Source organism: Mycteria americana, chromosome 14 (genome assembly GCF_035582795.1).
Source record: "Mycteria americana isolate JAX WOST 10 ecotype Jacksonville Zoo and Gardens chromosome 14, USCA_MyAme_1.0, whole genome shotgun sequence".
Lineage (NCBI taxonomy): Eukaryota > Metazoa > Chordata > Aves > Ciconiiformes > Ciconiidae > Mycteria > Mycteria americana.
The window spans coordinates 18585614-18607585 of NC_134378.1; the positions used below are offsets into that span (position 1 = coordinate 18585614).

General features: G+C 49.9%; 1 protein-coding gene across 15 annotated transcripts in view; it reads right to left on the bottom strand.

Moving 5' to 3' along the window:
* The window catches only part of SLC35H1 (solute carrier family 35 member H1), a 38370-nt gene extending 16552 nt beyond the window's left edge, over window positions 1-21818 (bottom strand). For 6 of the 15 annotated variants that reach the window (XR_012777885.1, XR_012777883.1, XR_012777881.1 and 3 more), the window contains exons 1-9: window positions 21595-21817; window positions 21371-21521; window positions 19922-19985; window positions 19626-19698; window positions 19279-19447; window positions 18894-18977; window positions 18381-18556; window positions 17559-17688; window positions 17182-17412 (exon numbers count right to left, since the gene is read on the bottom strand). Coding sequence is in view for 5 of the 15 variants with exons in the window: in XM_075517392.1 (XP_075373507.1) it covers window positions 17291-17412; window positions 17559-17688; window positions 18381-18556; window positions 18894-18977; window positions 19279-19447; window positions 19626-19698; window positions 19922-19985; window positions 21371-21521; window positions 21595-21711 (1086 nt within the window). In the remaining 10 variants the exon portion in view is untranslated. Of the gene's footprint in view, window positions 1-3884; window positions 4314-4528; window positions 4785-15330; window positions 17413-17558; window positions 17689-18380; window positions 18557-18893; window positions 18978-19278; window positions 19448-19625; window positions 19699-19921; window positions 19986-21370; window positions 21522-21594 lie in introns of those variants that run through there. The other 9 variants (XR_012777886.1, XR_012777878.1, XR_012777880.1 and 6 more) reach the window with 9 other exon arrangements.
* Between the last annotated feature and the right edge of the window lie 154 nt (window positions 21819-21972).

Consider the following 21972-nt stretch of genomic DNA (forward strand, 5'->3'; position numbering starts at 1 on the left):
AGTAAATTACCTGCTTTGCATTTTGCAGCAGCAACTTAACAGTATTAATTCATTGTGTTCTGTCTTTAACAAATACCATTATCATATCACCAGCCAGGATTATGCAAATCCTGTGAAAGGAATTATTTCTCTCCCCAAAGTCACCTTGATTTATCAGTTTTAGCCCAAAATGAAAGAGAAGTTGCTTTGGATAAACTGTGAAACACACGACCACACCCGGGGGGCTATGATGGCCCCATAGGGCAAAATACACGTCCAGGCCAGGCACAGCTGTGCCCAGCTGGGTGACCCTTCATATCCACAGGTGACACAGGGGCAGCTCTGTGCTGGCCCCCACCAAGACCGCTCCTGTGCCAGAGTGCAGGTGGACCTGGACACTAAGAAACTGGGCCCTGGACCAAGAGCTGGGGAAACAATGCCGTTGCAAAATATTCCTGGGATAACTCTATGGCACCATTCCCCAGGCACAGGGCCACGGAGCAGGTCTGAGGCTGTGCAGAAGCATATGGGGCTGGAAACAAGCAAACTTTCTGAAACTGCATTAAGGATTGCTCTGTGGCTGCCAGTAGTCTGCCCCCCTCCCTGTCCCTGCTTTCCAGGCCACCACTTCAGGTTGAGCCTGCGTCACGCATAACAAACTGGTGTGTCCTCCCATGCAAGCGTGGATGCTGCTTGGATCAATGAGCAAACCTGCATCCCGCTCCAGGAATTAGCTCTTTAACAGGGTCCTCAAATAACATAATGCCTTTGTCCATAATTTCCTTTGCTGCAGAGATAAAGGCTCCCCATCCCTTTGAAGTGGCTAGACCTGGCTGCAGTTGCCCCTCAGCATGTAAGGAAGCACTTGTGTGATTAAAGTAACCTTTTTCCCATTATTAGTCAGCAATTTGAATCAGGTTCTCGTCTTCAGCAGAAGGCGAGAACAGCACCCTAGTAAGAAGGGAGGACTTCTACTCTTTCACAGTGCAGACAGCAAGCCTCTGCAACCTGAGCACAGCCTGCTCTTGCAAGAGGAACCAGGTCCTTGGCTTGGGCTTTGCCCTCATGGCCAGCAATTACTTTATGTGTTCCGGCTCAGTGCAGAGGGACTATTCTGAAAGAGAGTTCTGCTTCAGATTCCATTAACCATGGATGGTAGCTGTGTAGGAGAAGCAAAAACCTCCCCAGTTAGTCCTAAACATTTTTTATTTTCAAACTCAGTGTGTTCTGGCAGACGAAGAATCAAAGGCAGCAACCATGATTTGGAGCAGCACCATGACTGCAGGTTGGTGCACTGAAAAGCCATTGACAGGTGTACACTCAGCAGCTCTTGTGCTTATGGCTCACACATAACTCTAACAGAGATGGGAAATTCCTCTGAAAAACCATACCGTGACAGAGACAAGGATGAAATCAGGCAGTGGCAACCTATGGTAAAATACAGCTCAGTAAAACAGAATTATCCCCAAACCAAAACCTGGAAACAAAAACCTTAAAAGAAATCCCTGGCACAATGCCTGTACCCCCACAGCTAGCACACCCACACCCCTGGCTGTGGTCTGCAGTCTGCAGAGTCAGAAAGTGTTCAGTCTGCATTCAGCCTAACCTGCTCTGGGCCTGGGGAGCGGTGAACAGGCCAGGCTCAGTGGGGACACCTGGGGCCAACACAGAGCTGGGTACAGGCTGGCTGGTGCTTGTGGTGTGGGATGTTTCCAACCACGAGCAGAGACATTGAGGAGGAACTAAAAGAGCCACCTTGGCCATCCCAGGACAGAGCCTGAGCGCTGACGGGAGAGAGATGCATCCACCTGGCACAGCAAAGACCCAGGGTTCAGGCTGCTCCTAGTCTCACAGAGAGTCATTCTCATTCCTGCTCTGATGTGTTCAACCTGGTCTCTCCTTGATCTGTTCCAGCTACTCTCATCTTCCCCTCTGCATCCCCCCATCCCTAACTTCTCATCACCAGCTCTCATTTCCAGTTGTGCCTGATATCTTCTGATCATTTCACACCTTCACTCATGCTGCCCTAAACCGGGCTCTGCCAGGCCACCACTGTCCTTGCAAGATCAGAGGGAAGCTTGGAAAGAAGGACTACATCCTCCTCGCCTTGAGAATCCAAAGGATGAATCTTCCCAGATGTAGCCAGTCCTGCCCACCTTCCAGCTGGGACAGTCCCTCTCCACACACACGCACCCTTTCAGAGGCAGGCCTTGCTTTGCTGAGGACATGGACATGGGAAGCCAGAGGCTGGGAAGACAGGTGCGAAGCTAGAGCACAGGAGGAATGCAATGGCAGAGGCAGAAACAGGGAAGGCAATTCAATTTTCAGAGGCTGTCCCACCAATTCAGCTCAGAGAGACGATAAGAAACCCATTTCGAGCGATAGGCACCCTAATCCCCAGCCATCCTGTATTTCCATTTCCGAGAGGCGCTATTTCCAACAGGGAGGCATTTTACCATCTAGGTTTGCTAGAAGGGACAGCAATGGATTAAATACCAATTTTTCCAGCACTGTTTAACTCCTTCTGCGCCTACTCCTGCCACTTATGCAAGTGCTGGAGGTACAGGGCAGCGGAATGGCTGCTGCACTGTGCTCCAGAGCAGGAGAACAGAGCTGGGGGCCTCTCACAGGCTTTTCCCAGTGGCCTGCAGCCCGAAGAGACAGGGAAGAGGGGAAAAACTGAAATGCATCAGCAGTGCAGGCAGGGCCAGCTTAGACCAGGAATTTATTATTGCTCAAGGCAGGACTCTGAGACTCAACCGTGGGACAAAAGCCATGCAGCGAAGCCTACATCCACTGTTAAAACCATTAGACAGGTCCAAAGTGCTGCAAGACTGATTTAAAACTACATTTACAAGAACACAGGCACATAGAGAAAGAAGGAAGTAAACCATGCAGTGATGGCCATGCCCCCCACATGCCCACCACCTGCCCCACATCTCCAGTTTAAGCATTGTGGTGGAGGTGCAGCCTTTGCCTCCAAGTTACCGGGGAGAAGAAAGGCAAAAGCAGCACAGATGCAGCAAAGAGTGCATTGGCTGAAGAGGGACTGACTGGCACAGAAGCACATACAGATCAGTGGTAAATAACCTCACTATCTTCAGGAGGGCCATTCTCAGCACTGGGCAACAGCTGCCATCTTGAACATGTTGTGTCTTCCCCCATTGCTGCATGCTGGGTTGCTCAGGGCAAGCCTCCCCAGGGATGGTTGGTGCCTGTTCCCAGCCATCCTGGACCTCGCTGTTAGCAATGGCTATCTTACAAGAGCCATGTAACTTTCAACATCAAGCAGGACTTCTCCCGCCACTGGGAAGCCACTAAGTTACAGCATTCCTTGGATGCCAGCACAGTCTTTCCCCATATGCCTGTAGCCAGCCCTCTGTGCTTCCGCCACCCATCCCAGCCCTCTTCCTCATTCCACTGCCCTCACTCTGTGCTGAGGATCTCCATTTATCCCCATTTCCTGATGTTAGGACTCCTACCCACTATCTGAATCAGTCCTTCAGGCAGCTGAACAGCCCACAACTCCCAGCCCTACTTCTGTAGCACAACTGATTGCCCTGGCATCCCCCACAGCAGCTCCCTCCCCGCTCCCAGACATCAGACATAAAACTCTCCCCACAGTGCAGGAATAAAGCCCGAACATTCTGACTTAGCCCCTCCAAACCCCTCCCTTGACCCCTGTTATGAACTGAACCAGGGAGTTTTGTTGGGAAGGGGAGCCCCAGACAGCTGTTGCCTCGCAAACTGATAAGGCCCCTGGTGCAAGGCCTGCAGGAGGGAGCACTAAGAGCTCTCCCACCTCTCGGCATGGCTCCAACCACAGCTGTCCATTCATTCATCACCCACTAAACAAATGGAAATTTAAGGGCTCATGGCTCTAAAACACAGAAAACAATTCCCTGTGCATTTTAACGGTGCTGTAATTTATTGGATCAGAAATGATGAATGGCAGCAGAAGGGGGCTGGGCCCAGTGCACACGGCAGTGCTGATGCAGTGGAAACCAAAGAGAGACATATAGCTGAGGGGAGAGTCTGAGAAAGCTCCCAGGATTGTTGTTGCATGGGGCTGGGGGAACACCACTATCTACAAAGACCAATCCCTCCCACACCTTGCTACCCCACCATTCAGTGTAGGATTTGTAGGAGAGGCTTCTGTAAAAAACATCCATGTGAGGAAGAACAGTTGAGCGCTGTGCCAGCTATGCCTGTTCTCTGTGCCCCTGAGAGGCACACCATTATGCTTCTCATGCAGCCCTTTGCTGGTGGTTTTGCAGATTCAAGGCACAAGCAAGAAATGCAAAAAAGCTTCATCCCTGGGGGAAGAGGAACACCTGGTGGAAAGACAGAGTAAACATGAGCATTACCGCTCCTCCCCCATGTAATCTCCCAGCTCTGGAGTTTGAGCTGCATTCAGCAGTAATTGAAACCAGGCTCTTTAACACAGGTGCCAATTACTGCCTGTTAACGCAAGGAGCTCCGATAGATAAAGCAATTACCCAGCTCTGCGACGCTGGAAAGCACAAGATGAGATGGTAGGGCTACTTACGGTAGCGTGGGTCTTGTAGGACAGCTCTGTGCCCCAGCAAACCCTCTTGCAGTGCTAGACAGGGCAAGTTCTTGCACTCATGCCCTCTAGCTGCATACCGCCTGCATCTTCACATGAGTTAGCAATGTGCCCTTGCTGCAAAGAAGGCTAAGGATATCTTGGGGTGCATGAGGTAAAGTATTGCCAGCAGGTCGAGGGAGGTGATCCTTCCCCTTTATTCAGCACTGGTGAGGCCACACCTCACCCTGCTGGGCTCCTGAGTACAAGAGAGACATGGACATACTGGAGAGAGTCCAGCAAAAGGCCACAAAGATGATGAAGGGACTGGAGCACCTCACATACAAGGAAAGGCTGACAGAGCTGGGACTGTTCAGCTTGGAGAAGACTTGGGGACAATCTTATCCATGTATATAAACACCTGAAGGGAAGGTGTAAAGAGGACAAAGCCAGCCTCTTTTCAGTGGTGCTCAGCGACAGGACCAGAGGCAATGGAAACAAACCGAAACACAGGAGGTTCCCTCTGGACACCAGGAAACACTTTTTCACTGTGAGGGTGACTGAGCACTGGCACAGGTTGCCCAGAGAGTCTCCATCCTTGGAGATATGGACACAGTCCTGGGCAAACAGCTCTAGGTGGCCCTGCTTGAGCAAGGGGTTGGACAACATAACCTCCACAGGTCCCTTCCAACCTCAACCATTCTGTGTTTGTGATCTCTAACCACCCACATTCCTTGTTTTCTGTGCCCAGTTTCTCCACCCATCTTGGCCAGCTGCCTTTCCCCCCCTCTTCTCTGCTCAAAGCCCCCCTTTGTTTGCCTTTCTGGGGGTGATGTGGCAGTGAGGAAGATGGCTGATCCCAGGGGTAGCGTCATGATGATGGGGAGAGGACAACGGTAGGTGCAATTCCCAGCAAAAATCTGCTGCTCCTTGGTCTTTTATCCTCCAGTAACTGCTGACGTGGAAGGACAGTGCCTTAGGAGAACCTCAGTGGGTAATGACAAGAGGGTTGACCTATCCAGGCCAGCATCAAGTAGAGGGGAAATTGGTCTTTCACGGGACCACATCAGAGTCCTTTTTGCTCTACACAGAGCAAAACTACACCATTTACCTCCTGTACACCCTCAGTAGGGGATGTGCTGGTACCAAGCTCAGAGACATGGATGGGCAGCAATGAGTGGGAGCAGGCTGGCAAGGTTCCTCCCTGCATGGTGCTGTGAGCCAGATATGGTGCACACATGTCTAAAAGGATTTTGAAAAAATGGAGGATGTGCAGAATAATTACAAATGTGATTTGGAGGCTGGAGAAAACACTTGCCAGGGACAGAATGAAAAAGTTCAGTCTGTTATCTCACCAAAAAGGGAGCCTGAGAGGTGATTTGATTACAAGCACTTCACAGAGAAAAAATACTTGCTGTGAAAGAGCTCTTTAACTTTGTTAATAAAGGAGGCTGGAGCCTGTAGTCAAGCAAAGTGTAAAGAGGAAACACGGCACTGGGCCATGCTACCTGAGAACTGCCATCTGCTCTGCCTCCTCCACCCTGTCATAGAAGATGCATCAGCTCAGAGACACTGGGTTCATTACAGGCAAAACAGAATAATGGTATTTCTTACTTGGAGTTACACAGGGGCCCTAGATAAATGAATGGTCACTTCAGGCCTTAAAAATCTATGAAACTGCAGCCACAAGCTACAGACAGTACTGCATAAGGAGGCATCCTTGACACCTGCAAGAAACAGGGAGCTTCTCTGCATGATGTCTCCATGTTACTGGACTGCAGCAGGAACAACCCCAGGCACCCCAGGTCTACAAGCAGCCACTGGTCTCACCTGGCACCTGGGGACAGACCTAGGAATGTCAGTGCTTCCCAGTTTGGGCCTGCCTCTGCCCAAACCCACAACAGGCAGCACTCCTACATGGGATGGCTGCTGGCTTGCCCAGGGTCACCCCTGGCTGTAGCAATGCCTCCCTTCCCTGTGAAGCTGGTGCAAGGAGAAGTATCAAGAATATTCCCCCAAGCCCTCTCCCCACATGTGCTCTTTTCTCATTGCACTGTCCTTACTGCCCATACCAAAGTCCGTTGGACTGCCAGTGCATACCTGGCTCCCCTGGCCGCACTGCCGGCTGGGGAGTGCAGCTGCAGCCTCTGATCCAAGTATGACTGGAAGAGTGAGTCTGCTGAATGAATTAAAGAGAACAGATGTACAGGAGTATCAGAGCTACAAGGGGAATCCAACCCCACCCTGCAGATGTGGGGTCAGATGCTGTGACCCCTGAGGGAACCACTGGCAGGTTAAGGGAAACTGTCCAGGGAGAGACAGGGCATGTGGGGAGAACTTTAGCAGCGTCAGAAGGAAGCCAAAGACCTGTGTCCCAGGGCAGAAGCTATGTTGGGTTTGCAGGATTCATTCTCCCACAGGAAATTACTCTGGCAGACAGAGTGCTGGGCAGGAGCAGTATCTGTCTCCACAGGATACGCAGAGGCCAAGAAGAGGTTTAGGACCTGCTGTACATAACCCCAAACTTGGGAGTAGTCCCTGCCTGCAGAGCTTACTAACAAGACCAGCCTGCACCTGTCTCACAGTCTGGACAACCAACCATCAGCTCTGCTAACACAGTGACAGAGCAGTGCGCTGTATGGTCTTGCAGGCAAGCCCTCCTGTTTCAGTCCTGGCTCCAACATTGCCAGCCCTAACTTACCAAAAATTGCAAGTCAAATCATCCAAAACTGCATGAAGTTTCTAAAACCATGCCTGTTTTCTTTCCTCCCTAGGGGGCTTATTGGGGATAAGACCATTGGGATCTCCAGTCCCTGTTTTTCCCCACAACCTGGTTTCTAGAGCCCAGGATCTTCATTCCTGACCTACCTCAAAGCTAAGACTCTCTGTGGATACCAAACTCCAGCACCTGGGGCTTGGATAGTATCATTGAAGATTCACGAGCAGGCTGCATTCCTCCCTCTGGGGAGAAACACCCCTGCAGTGTCCGTGCCAAGGCAGTAGACTGAAACAGATTGGGGCATCCTAGGGCTCTGCCCAAGTGCCTCCAGGATCACCCTTGGCTCTCCCACTCTTAATCTGAAAAGAACATGGGCATCGTGGTAGACAGCACATTGAACATGTGTGCACTGGCAGTAAAGGCAGCTAGCAGCATCCTACACTGTATTAGAGGAACACAGCCAGTATATCAAGGGAAGTGACTATCCCTTTATATCAGTACTTGTTAGTCCCCATGAAGTAATACTGCATGCAGTTTCCACCCCAATAAAAGAAAAACATGGACAAATTAGTGGGAGTTCAGTAAAGGACCACCAAGGTACTCAGGGCTTGAAGCACTTCTCCTGTAAGGAAAGGCAGAAGGAGGGAGGCTTGTTCAGCTTGGAGAAGAGATGGTTTCAGGGGGACCTCATAACAATCTGTCAGTACCTACAAGGAAGTTATCTAAGACAGAGCCAGGCTCTTATCAGTGCTGCTCAGTGGGAGGATGAGAGACAATGGGCATAACTATAAAGACATGTTCAGACTAGATAAGGAAAAACCTCTTCCTCATGAGGACAGTCAAGCATTGAAGCAGGGGTCCAGAGGGGCTACGCAGTCTCCCACCTTGGAGGTTTTCAAGACCTGCCTGGGTGAAGCCTTGAGCAACCAGGTCCGATCTCATAGTTGACCCTGCCTGCGTAGAGAACTGCTGAGGTGCCTTCCCACCTGAATTATCCTGTGATCTCTAACTCAATATAGGAGGAGAAGGAGTCTCTTAGCTCCAAACTCACAGGGCAGGATGAAGCAAAATGTCAGCTGCCTGCATCAGCTACACAGTTCCTTCCTAACACACACTTTGCTGGCCCCCCCCCCAGACCCTGCCATTCAGGACAGCTAAACACTTGCTTCCCCACTCCCAAATTTTCAGAGTCCAGGAAGTTCCTGCTTGGCCAAGGCTGATCCATCTCATCTTCTGACAGAGGGAGAATTCAAGGTAGAAAGCAAAGTGGTGTGCAGCACACAGTCTCCATCCAATACCTGGCACCAGCTCCGCTCATTCTCCCTGGGGAGTTCCACTGAAGACCTTCAACATCTAGAAACAAAGCAGCAGCTCCACAGGATGAGGTACGTAACACCTTCCAGCTTGCTTTATACAGTGAATTATGTCTACATGGCAGGTGGGTCTGCCTTGTACAGGGTAGTGGAGGAGGTGCTGAAACATGAAGTTAGAAGAATTACTAGGCTGAGACCAGGAGAGTGGCTCTTAGCACGTTCATGTCGATGGTTCCAATTGGTACAATTACAGTAGGGCTTGGCTGCATCTTCCTGCTTGTGATTTTCATTAACAATTGCATGGTCAATTCTGCTACTTTTCACTGGGCAAGCAGCCAGAAGCTGGCAGCAGCCTCTGCTCCTGGCAAGGTCCAGAGGAAAGGCAGGTACAGACTGCTCCCCTGGGAGGCCAGGCTGGCAACAAAGGCCCAGCCAGGCATTCAGACGTCCTGGCTCCTGGCAGCAAGACCACCATTTGGGAGACGGGAGGCGAGTGGCACAGCTACCTGTCCTGTTGGAAGAGCACACTCCTCACAGGAGGCTTAAATGCACTCAGCACAGCTGGTCCCTCAGCAGGAAATACCATCACAAACACCACCACTCTCTTAAGTCCCAGACACAGCCCAGTTTTGGCTGCATCACCTTTCCTAATGCAAAGCAAGACAAACAGTTCACCCCACAAAATATGACTCCCCAAGCAACTGCAGGACACAGAACCTCTCAGGTTAGCATGATTCCAGAAAAATGAGCCATTTCCAAGTACAGGGTGCAGACTAGGAGCAGAGGTTCTTTCAACTTCCTTGGACTGCAGAGACCCAAGGCTATGAACATCAAAACCTGCATACCCATACCCCAATGATGAAAAAAAAGAGCCTCAGTGCAGAAGCAGGGGTATAGACTTAGACGCAATTATTTGCCATGGCAAAGATCACAGATGAATGTGGGCCCTTTACAGCCCCAGGCTGGGTGGTAACCAAGCCAGCTTTCCAGACATCTGCACCCCGAGCTCCCCTCTCCCCACCTCACTAGGCACCAACCACAAACCACGTAATAAAAACTAGAGAGATATTCAACTGAAGTAAGAAATGAAGCACAGCTTGAGGCAGCCCTACTGATGGGCACCAGGCCCTGTGTTGCTGATCTGCCTTACTACTCCTGTGTGTTTTGGAGCCAGCTGGCTTTCCCCCAGTAAGCTTGCTGACAGTACCTTGTTTGCTGGGCAGAGGACCGGAGGAGTGCAGAGGGGTTTGCAGGGACACTTTCTCCTTGCCCTCAGGATGTTTACTGTATTGAAATTTCAGCAGGAAGCCAAGCATCTGTTCTTCAAATAAAGAGGTCTCCGAGGGGAATGGGTAGGGGGGCAAAATCAGCACACTGTAAACACCTGGTCTTACAGGCAAGAACAGCATTTGCGGAAGGAGTGCAGCACCTCTGAGATTCATTCAGCTTTGCTTCCGCTGGTTAATTAGTTCTAACACCATCAATATTCAATCACAGCCCTCTGTTTCCTGTGTACGGCTGTGTGTCAGTGTGTGCGTGGGCTGGCACAGACGGGGGAAGGCCTGCACAGTATGAACATCTGTGTGTGTGCTCTCCCCGGCAAAGGGGCTCGTGTGTCTGTGCTGCTGCATGCACATGCAGGTCTCCCCAGCGCTGCAGTGCTCAGGAGTGGTTCCAGCATGTTCAGCTTTCACACTCTTCCTTTGAGGAAGGGGGGCAGAACCGAACTGTGCGACACAATGATTGACTGTACAGAAAACTACTTCTCCCATCCCCTAAAGCAGCCCCTGACTCGGGGCTCGTCAGAAAACAGTCTGCATGACCAATGAGCTTCATCACTCCTCTCAGAAGACCGCAGAGACCACACTGTGGCACAGACAAAGGGACCTCTTAAAGGCAGGAGACCTCACAGCCCTGTGCCTGCACACAGGGCTAGTTTCATCCAGTGTTTCCAGTCCCAAGCCCACTGCATCAACCCAAGTCTGAAACATCTTCAGCAACGACAAGAGGCCTTGACTATGTCCGTACAAGGCCAAAGAACTGCACAGCCACTCAGGGTTATTTCCAGAGGCAAACAGGATCCTACTGGTACTCCCAGCTCCCACTACTATCCCTGCCGTACTTCCATCCTGTCTCTTCAGTAGACTCCAACTCTACCTCTTCATGCCAAGAGTCTGCACTTCACTGCTATCACTACAAGATCGTGCCTTCTCATTTTCTTTGTGCCATTGCTGCAGCACTCCTGTCTCCTCCTTTAAGTCCTTCATCCTTGCCTCTTGTTCTGTTTCTGGCATTTTCAGTGCACAGTGGGGTTTTTTCATTCTATGAAAGAAGGTGGGCAAGGGTTCTTTCTTCCTTTCATTAAATGTTAGTGCCCATTCAAGTGAGACGGACAGCGTTCAACAGACAAGCTGTGTTACTTCTTTAACACTCTGCTACACTACCCTGCACCAGCATACAGTCCCACCCATCCCTCCTGAGCTTGCCCACAACTCTGCCATATTCCCTAGAAGCCACCCAGCACCCTAGTCCTGCTCCTGAGTGAGACCACATCCAGGTGCAGGGTGACTCAGCTTGAAGGCAGTACTACAATTTCAGCAAAAGTGAGGATGAGGCCCACCAACTTCCTTTATAGACCTATTCCAGGAATTGACCCTAGGAGGTAGGTAGCAACCCCTCAGCTAGGACCCATCCCCTCAATGCCTGAGGCTTCTCGGGAGGGGAGCCAGGAAATACGTGGACAGAAAGGAGCACCACACCATGTCCCAGTGGAGTTGCCGAGAGAGGAACACTGCCATTTTCCCAAAGAATCACAAAGCTTTTACCCCTTCCTTCCTGCCAGTTCCTGCATGGACCCCTGCCAAAGCCTTTTGCTCACTGATCTCCTACACTAAACTCGGTGCTTGCACTAGCTAAGCCTGCAAAATCACGTACACCTAACTGCAAGCAATCAAGATTTGCTCCGAGAACTTCAGGGCAGAGCTGGAGTACCAAGACTTCTCATGCTCTCAGGGAGTCAGAGTCCCAGGAAGGGGGCACTCAGGAGAGCATCAGGCCCTTCAAATGGAAGAACATCCCTATCAGTTTCATGGTGGATTCAAACAGGCTATCCTGTGTCTCTCCATACAGCCAGTGCTTCCACTTTGTTTCTAAAACATTTCTTGCTGAGAGCAAGTACTAAAGCAGCCAAGAACAGAGTGCTCTGCCCTGCACCATATGACACCCTCCACTAGAAGTCCTCACCAGGTGAGCCTCAGAGCCAACATAGCTGAGGCCTGGTGAAGCCTCAGCTATGAGTACAGGTGAGTACAGAGGAGCCTTGCAGACACAGTAGTCAGTGACAGTAAAAGCAAGAGTGGAACAAGCAGCAGGGAAGGTCAAAAAGTGATAAGACATTCTATCCCTAACTTGTTGCTTTTCCAAATGTAGGGAATGGAAGTGCTTCTGGAAGGCTCAGAGGTGCAATGGCTAGGGGAAGAGAGCTGAGAAAGACAGTTCTGGCCAACAGGATGGCTGCACCTCACTGCTTTAAAGTCAATCTTTGTCCATCTCCCCAGAATACCAACACTGCTTCCCCATTTGGTCATCTCTATGCCTCACCTCTGCATCTCCTTTAATCAGAGCCTTGAAATTTGTGATGGAGAACTGGTCTCAGGTCACTGAGAGTACAAACAAATTGCAGTATTTCCCCATCCTCCGTCATGATGCTCCTGCCAGTGCTGAAGGAGTGATGCAGAGCAGACAGACACAGTGCATGTGGGTGAACAAAAGTGGAGCAAGCAGATCTTGGACCAAGAACAGCAATGCTGGCACAGGAGGTGTGGGGAGTGGGGAACATACACAACTGTGCTCCTTCCCTTGCAAAGTTTAGGCTCTCACCAGAAGCCGTCACAAAAGCAAGATAAACCCACAAACAATAGGAACCTTTCATTTTCCTTCTACGTTTCCCAGGCAACACCAAGCACTCAACAGCAGTTCGGAGTGCAAAAGCCCCCTCTGTTTGGTCAGTTAATGGCAGGAAGGCAAAGAGACTTAAGCAGAGCTCCTCACTGCTTATTGTTTGGTAACCCCAGTCAGGCACCTGCAGCAATGACATTTATACCCAACACTACACTGTTTTTAAATGCAAACTTCTATGCTGGAGCTCTGAAACTGCACTGAAGGAGGTACATTTCCATTCTTAAATGACACATCTACAGCTACCCCTGCACACATGGCTGGGAGTGCATGACAGCACCATGAAGGTAGGTGCACATAGATCTCAGCAGGAATGCTCCAGGCTAGAGAAAGCAGGTTAGATCCAGGACTGTTGCTCAAACACGCTGATGCACAGGTGCTAAAAGAACCCTCAGCTACAGCAGAGAGGCCTCAGTAAACCCTCAAAATTGGTCAAGCTGCATGGTTCCTGATAGGACTCCAAGAAGATCCTCTCTTCAACCAAAGGGCAGGGCCATGTCTTTAATGCACAGCTGGGCATATACATTTAGCATTCCTGCTTTGGTCACTTGTGGAATGAGGTGCCAAAGGGTGAACAGTGTCTTTTCTCACCTCTTTGTAGCATGCTGGGCTGGCCCATGAGCCTTCCCGTCACAGAGACCTGAGTCAAGGCTAGTACACAGATGGCCCTCTGCTTGTCACACAATTCTTGATCTAGCTGTTCAAGTAGAAGCTAAAGGAACAGAGATTCAGTGGCTAAATCATATGCAAGGTGACTTGAAGACTCCTAGCACTAGAAGACTCCCAAAGCTATCACGGCTCAAGAAAAAATTGCACTTTCTAATTATGCCCACCCAGGGGCTTGTGCCTTCTCTCTCTGATGAGTTTTCTCTCTCTGATGAGTTATCATGCAATTTTTTCCATGCCTCAAATGAGTCCTGAAGATGCTATGAATCAGCTGCCCTTTCCCACCTTATTCTAGCAAGCTTGACTGAATCTAGACCTTGTGATTCTAACATTCCGGAGCTCTGGCCAGCAGGGAACATGCTATCCCAAATGATGTTATTAAATCAATGTGCCATTTCATCTGAATGGCAGGAGTAGTTCTAGCATAAAACAGACAAAAAAGGACTTTCAAAGCAGTAGAAAAAGCCATGTACACGTTAACTTAATCTCCCACAGGTATGCAGGAAAGTTTAACTTCTTCAGGTTCTCCATCAGGATATCTGTCCCCAGATTTTCCAAACAGAACAGTTATTTAGAGTCTAAACATCCTTTGGATATGCTGATTCTAAGTTCTGTATCTCAGCCAGATTGGCAGGAACGGGTATTCACTGTTAGTTCCTCATATGCTATCCCTTACAGCCTGAGAAGTTTATCATGAGATATTTGACACATCCTTCTTCCTGAACATCTGCTATTGAACTCATCACCTACATCTAGCAATTAACCCAACACCATTAATTTACAAATATATCCCACAAAAGCTAAAACGTCCATAAATACAGAGATCTAGTTGCTATTTTTTTTCCTTAAATCATCTAGAATAGGGAGATCAAATTGTCAGTGTATGTTCTCTCTCCTTTCTTTTTAGGAAAAAAATGCAGAAACCAATCCTCAGGAATAAAAAAAACCCCAAACAAAACATTTTTACGTTTTAATTATTTTAAAGCACATCATAATTTAAAATCCTGACTCTTAAGTGCAAAGGCAATGACCCAAACTCCCTGCCCTGCAAGCTCTTAAGCTCCACCCACAGGGTAGAATGAAAAGATGAAGTAAAAGGTGGAATTGAGAGGATGGGAAGCATCACCGCAGTTTTCGGAAACCCTCAGAGCATTCTCTCTCCTGGAATTCCCAAGTCCTGTTACCTCTGCTCCATAAGCCTGTGCAGAAGCATCCACCATGCTGAGCAGAAGTATTAAACATGACTATCGGTATCTGCTGGGGTGGTGTAGCACCTTCATTTTACACATATTGCAGCAGGAGTAAGAGGGATATTGGGGACACAGCTAGCTGTTCAGCCATGTCATTTCTTGGGTCCAGGACACAGTAGGTGCTCGGTCAGAAAGAACCACATTTACACACAGCCTAATTAACATTTGATTTGTTTGACACTGGGTCTGCTCTAGTCCTGACCTTCTGATTGAATTTTGGGGATAAAGGCAGAGTCCCACGTAAAGCCTTCAGACTGATGACAGCACTACTGCTGTCAGCAGTCCTGCCAGACAAGACAATTTAAAAAACAGGTTCCCCCAGGAGCTACTGGGTGCTTACTGGGAGCTAAGAAGCAAGTTCATTCCTGTACTACTCCTAAAAGAAGCTGCGACATAGAAAGTAAAGTGTTGGAGGGATGAAGGGAGAGAGGAGTGGCAAAAATACGGATCCTGCCTGTTCTGCACACAAGCAGTCATAGCATAAGTCAACTCTACCCCAGTGAGGTTCCTGCAGAGAGAACTGCACAGGGAAAAGTCATATAAAGACTGCAAAACAGCAATGCTTTCCCAGAAGCAGAGGGCCTTGTGGATTAGAGTCCCAGGCAGGAATCCTTGCAGGACCACTTTCAGCAAGTCTCAACCTGCCACTGAGTGAAAAACCTTTCCATCCTAGCACTGCAGACCCAGAAAGGCAGCAGAAGTACTTCAGCATGAGCTGGATTAGGGCCTCCTTGCTGTGTGCTGGTCACAGAAGCACCTGCAGAATATGCCCTACCATGCACCTCCTTGCACCACAAGATCCCTACCTGGATTTATGAGGCTGGGGGAAAACTTCTTCCTCCACTGAATCTCAAGGTTAGATTAAGTGTTAATTGTCACCAAGTACACACAAGCCCCACATCAAGTACAGAGTATTTATTCCTTGGGGCTTACACCTACCAGTAGGGTAAACAGCGAATCCTGCTGGAAGCATCACAAGTCCCAGCGACTGGAAAATCCAGCTAGGGAGAGACCAAGCCATTCTCTGCTCCAGGCATCCTACTTGATGCACAAGATCCCTTGGTGCGCCAGCCCGGCCTGGAACTGCTGGTTCAGTAGCTTTACGTAAGGTAGTTGCACCACCTGCTGTCTGCTCCAAAGCAAGTTACCAGTGTCTATTAGAACGTCATTAAAGATTATCATTATTAACAAAAGTTTTCTTCTTCAGAACCAGTTGGAATAATCTCCCAGGGAAGTGGTGGATTCCCCAACACTGGACACTTTTAAGATTCAGCTGAACAAGGTGCTGGGCTATCTTGTCTAGACCATGCTTTTGCCAAGAAAGGTTGGACCAGCTGATCCTTGAGGTCCTTTCCAACCTGGTTTTCCATAATTCTATGATTCAGTTTTCTGCAGGACATGCTCTTGATTAAAGTTATCAAGAAAGACTTCATATCTGAAAACTATGAAGCAAGATCAACAGAGGGCCAGTCTAGTCAAAATGGTTCAGGTTCTCAAACAGAATATGAGAAGTTCACTTTAATACCCAGCTCCTCTGAGGAGAAAGATCGCACTGTTAATCCTTTGGGAAGCTCTCTCAAGCTATTTCCACTCCAAAAACTCCAAAAGCTAGCATAGAACGAAACTTTCAAAGAGGCAAAAATTCTGTAATGCAAAAAACCAACCACCTGCCCAACACCACTTGTGGCTTAGCAGAAAGGAAAAAGACACATCTTAAATCCTGCACTGTTCCCCTTTCCTAGACAAGGCTGCAGCACTAACTGATCCAATCCAATGGGGCAAAGATATAAGATTCCTACAAAAAGCCACAATACTAAAAGTCTTCTTAGGATATGGTGTCTTGTTCACGCATGAAGGCAGACAAGTCAGTATGCTCTTAACTGGCACAAGTATGCCAGGTTGCAGGAAGATCCCCCTAGTCCTAGAGATCAAGGATCCTGTTCATGGGCAAGTATTTTGTGTGCCAGGCCTCAAAAATAATTGGGCATGCAGTAGCAAGGTCAGTGTGGGTCTAAAAGGAAAGGAGTTCAGAAGACAAATGACCTCTGCTTGATGAAGCATAGGTGCATAACATGCAGACAAAAGGGGATCAGAAAAACAGTTTATTTAAAAAACAAGAAATCCCCCCCCTCAAATACCCACATACTTTCTGATAAGCTTATTGCTCAAGCTAGATCTCCTCGATACTGCTCGCTTTCTCCCCTTGGCCTGTAGGACCAGAAGTACTCATGCATCCCTGTCCTTCCTCCAACCAACATCATTTGGCTATGTTCAATTGGTCCCTAATACCAGCATTTAATTCTCTCCTTACTACGCACACAGAACATGGAGGTCACCAGGCACAAAGGCTCCTTCTTACTGGGACAAGTCTACAGATTTATACGTAGTCATCTGCTCCCACCAAGATGGGAGTTCCTAGTTAGCAGAACCATAAAGAAAGTATGGGAAGGTATATCTACCTTCTCCTTTGAAGCCAAAGCCTAAACAACACTAAAATAATCCCTGAACCACTCAGCCTGCAGTCCAGACATATCCACGCTCTTTCTACAGCTCATGGTCTATGCTCTCAATATACAGCCTTCAGGATTCCCTAATAAGCTTTCTATAGCATTTCCCAGCCTCAGCACACCCTTCTACTTCCACTGAACCACAGCTTGTCTTCCAAGTTCGCTCTCTGTGAAAGGGATACTGCCTGTTTCTTGTGCAGCATCTACAGATCCACACTGTAGTAGAACAGCAGGACTCTCTCACCAGGCTCTCCTTTGGGTGGTCACAGACAGAGACTCTTGGACCCTCCTCCTAGATAGCTGTCAGGCAGGTTCAGTAAGAACAGAGCAGGGGGCTTTGTGATCATGTTCAGTCAGTGTTGCTGTGGGGTTTCAACATCCTCTTCCTCCTCCTCACCACATTCAGTCTGGCGCAGCAGCAGCTCCAGGTCAGGGTCAGAGCTGGCCTCTTTATGTAGCTTCAGTGCTTCTTCACCTGCATGCAGACAGCCCATTTAGTGACAAACTCGCTAGAGTACCCATCAAACCCGGCATTGGCAAGGAGCTGGAATTAGACACAGCTCCTAGTGATGCTATGAGAATGCCTACAGAGAAACAGAAAGGGATTTAAAACAGAATCACCTTTGGAATTCATGGCTTTGAGAATGACATGAAGGGAGATTCCTGACAGACAGACAGCAAAGCCCAGCCAGTTCAAGAGACTGAGGCGGTCTCCCAGCAAATGTGTGGCAAGGAATAAAATGCAGATTTCCTGTGGAAACAAAAAACATGACAAGTAGCAGGGCAGGACCCGAGGAGATACGCATGAGACATTTTACAGCTCAAGCCTAGATCAAGATGCCAGGCTGCTAATTTCCATCAGCACATTCTTCCATGTGCAGAGAGTTCTAAAAACAGTTTCTAGAAACAGAACGACCTGTTAAACTGGGATGTGGGATTTTAAGTCCTCTGACTGCATAGCTTGGCTACACCCTGTGACTTCCAAACAGACAAATTTCACCTGTCACCATTCAGCTCAAAAGCATGTGTGCTGGATTCCTCAAAGGAGGGGAGAATGTGCCAAACTAGGTTAAAGAGATAGCTCAAACCAGTGGTTTGTGCATATCCAGGTCTGATGCAAGAGCATGCCCTTCTTACCCCTCCTCCCTCCCGCACCATTCATTGCTCATGAGGCCCACGTGTTTTAGTCTATCCCAGATCCCACCAAACTTTGGACCTTAATGGTGTTTTTTATAGAACAGCCACTAGTCTCTGCCCCTTGCTGGCAGGGACCAAGGGACTTCACTGCAGAGGCTGCAAGGCAAAGCATCAAGCTCCTGTGCAAGGAGAACAAAAATAACAGGAGACGATTTGTAAGGCTCTAAGGAAGTTCCCACCACATGAGGCCCACTAGGGATGACTCAGTACTTGCCTTCTAGTATTAGCACAGGAACCACGCCTTACCTTAAAAATGCCAGCAATGGAAAGGGTGAGGCTAGATGTTCTGGAAACCAAGAGGAACTCAGAAAAGCCTAGACCAAAGGCAAGAATTCCACCCAAGAACAGCTTCCCTACCAGAGAGAACAGCATTCCTGCTTCATGGAAACGGAAGAGCTTCTCTGATATGGACAAGGGCAGGCCTAGGAACAAGAGAGTGAGTAGCAGAGCACCCTTCCCAACTCCCACTCACAACAAGATGGGGGTGGGCTGCTCACATCCCAATATCAGGAGATTGTGGAGCCAGTTCTTCATAGCCCTTAACTCCACAAGTGTGGCAGGCTACTATTCCTATGCACTCTTTAATGTTCTGCCAGCATAAGGTATATCTGGGTCCTTAAAATTCTAGGTCACTAACTACTTTGTAAAGTTCATAGCTGTTCACTTATCTAAATGAATCATCTCAAACAACAAACTGCCAAGCAATCTCCCCAACCACTCTGTAAAGCTATCCCTGCTTTCTCTAATTAACTCACGCACCCTCAAACACCGCAAAGAGTGGGAAGAGCCCCAGGAACATGAGCGGCTGCAGGTGAAACATGATATCAATGGGGTTCTGGAGCCCTGAAAGAGGAGAATCAGTAACAGACCAGGTAGCAACAAGCCAGGGAATAACACAGCTCCTAGAGCCTTTATTAATACCATTCCTAGACATATACCTTATTTGTAATGCCCATGCCTGCGATGCTGCAGAGGCCAAGCCACCTTCATTACCCATCAACAGATAACCCCTGCCCCAGGTTTCAAACACTGTTCCCTACACAAGAAGTTTCGTTTCTTGTGTTTCTTGGTAGCAAGAGCTACCACCTCCTTATTCCCCTTCCCATTACCAGCACCACCACCCACTTCCTAACACCCTACATACCCAATTCAGCCTTCTGCATAAGTATCTGCGTGAGAGTCCAGCGAATACCCCCAAGGAAAGAGGCACACAGCACCAGCACGAACCCCTGTGCGTTGAACTGTGTGGACTTGTAGGTGAACATGAAGAGCCCCCCAGCGATGAGCAGAACCACCAGCAGCAATGCCACCCTCTGGATGAGAGCAAACACAAAGTCACTACAGATTCCTGGAGCTGAATGGAGACAGACACCTCCTCTCTTTCAGATTCATCCACGTAACTGCATTCTTCTGCTACTTATATGTTTCTTGTACATGTACTGCCTATTTCCCTGGACCTGACCTCCCTGAAGCATTGCATGGGACCCTTACCACTTCCTCCAGCTTGAAGAGCAGTGAAAAAAGCAGGATGAAGAGAATGGCAGAAGATTTGGTCATCGTGTAGCTGTAAGGACCAAAATACACTGTCAGTTTCCTCCAATGTAGTCCTTCCCAGCAAAGTACTATTAGGAACCAGATCACCCACTTCTACATTGCTACCAGCAAGCTATCGTAGACCCTGCATGCCAACCCCGCCAAGCCATACACCCATTCAAGAAACTGACTCTGACAAAGCACCTTCTGAACCCCACCAGAGAGCTCCCAGGGAAGACGGTGTTTGTACTCACAGGGAGACAGTGACGTATAAGAAGCTCCAGTTACTCAGCCCAATATCCAAGGAAGTTGACAGAGCTAAAGAATCAAAGAAAAAAATCCTGAAGTTAACTGTCTTCCACTACATTAAAAAAAAAACCAACCAACCCTGCTACTTGACCACGAGCATAGAGAACAGAGCAGACCCAGGGGAAAAAAAGAAGTTAACTCTTCAGTACCAACATAACTCAGATATCCTCAGCTCTTTGTATTTCTGTCCTGTTCCCTGTGATTTAAGTTGGACTCAGCACCGCACTCACTGGACACACACTGTGCAAAAGTGCAGAAATAACCCTTGCCCTCCCTGTGACTGAAAGCCATCACAGATTTGCACAAAGTCTTTTTTGAATGTATCAGAGCGCGATAACTAGAAAGTACGAGGACCGCTGCAAGAAGCCAGAAGAAGCAAGTCTGGCAACAATCCTCAGCACGCACCCTTAATCCTGGTGCAGCTCTTGTTACAGTCTATTCTCCCTTGTATATAAGCTTCCTACCACAGGAAACAGTTTTACTGATCCAGTGCCATGCTATGCTGAAAGGTAGTATTGCTACAGATGCGGAGAAAGCATTTTTCAAGAAACCATGGACATGTTATGTAAGATATTGCAAACTTTGCCAGAGATCTTAGACCAGATGCTGTTCTGTGGGAGACAGCATGACGGCGACTGAACCAACATAATATATAGCCAAAGAATTGCTGAAGTAGCCAGAGTTCTGTGCTCTGAGTAGGAGCTTCGCTCCTTGGTCTCAGCTACAGCTGTTTTGTGTATCATGTACGATGAACTTCTATATCATAAAGACCAAGTTCCAACTGGAGAAAGCTCCTGAAATAACATAAACACATGGCTTGATACCAACGTTAAAGAGAAAAAATAACTTGCAGAGACAACTTATGGAGGTACTGCACAAGACTCTCACTGTATGTTCTCATGTGCCAGTGGCTCCTTCAGAAAAATAGGTTCAGTGTGGCCTCTCCATATTCTAACTAGGTTTTGTTAAGACCAACGAAGAGAGCACGTCTAAAGCTAAAGCTGTAAGTAACACCTACGCCTACCCTGCACCTGCTGAGGAAATGCACGGTACACCCGCAGCACTGGGCACCCGCGGGAGCGACGCTTGCCGCTCACCCCGCTTCACGCCCACCCCAAGGGAGGCGGCAGACCTCCCGCTAGCTCCGGACGCTGCGGCACGCCCGGCCCTGCAGACCGCCCCAGGACCCCGGCCCGGTGGCCGCGCTCAAGCGCGGCTCCGGAAGAGACCGGAGGGGCCGCGACGGCCAACGCGGCGTGGGCGCCCTCCAGCAACGGCTCAGCGCCCCGCTCCCGCTCCTCTGCCCCGCCAGCGGACACTACCGCCGCGCCCGGCCCCGGCCCCCTCCCCCGCGGCACGTAGGGCCGCTGCCCAGCCCTCCGCGTCAGCCGTACCTGCGGGAGCCGCCCGGCGGAGGCAGTCGGCCCAGGAGAGAGCCGCCCGCGGCCGCCCGGAGCGGCAGTGCGCCAGGGCGCGGGCGAGCGCCGAGAGGCCGAAGATGAGGAGGAGGTGCAGCAGGGTCACGAGCAGCGGGAAGGGGAAGCTCTGCGGGACCGACAGCTGCCGTCACTACTGCCGCCGCCCGCCCGCCCGCCCGCCGCCCCGCGCCGCCCCGCACCTTCATAAGCCACTTGTTGTAGAAGGTGATGCCGATGGAGAAGCCGTAGTAGAGCAGCACCAGCGGCGCCGCGAGCGCGGCCCGCCCCAGCGCCGCGCCGCCCGCCCCCGCCGCCATGCCTCCCGGCTGCCCGCCGCCGGCGCCGCGGCGGGGGGAGGTGGGGTGCCCCTGGGGCGGCCGCGACGAGGAAGGGAGAGGGAGGGCTGCTGAGGGGCCGGGCCGGGGCGGCAGGCGCGGGCGCCGCTGAGGGGGCCGCGGCGGCGGGGTAGGGGAGGGCCGCGCCAGGAGGGGAAGCGAGGGCGCCGGTGACGTCGGCTGGGGGGGGGGGGGAGCTGCGGGGGTGGAGGGGAAGAGAGACGATGCCTCAGCTGGGCGGGG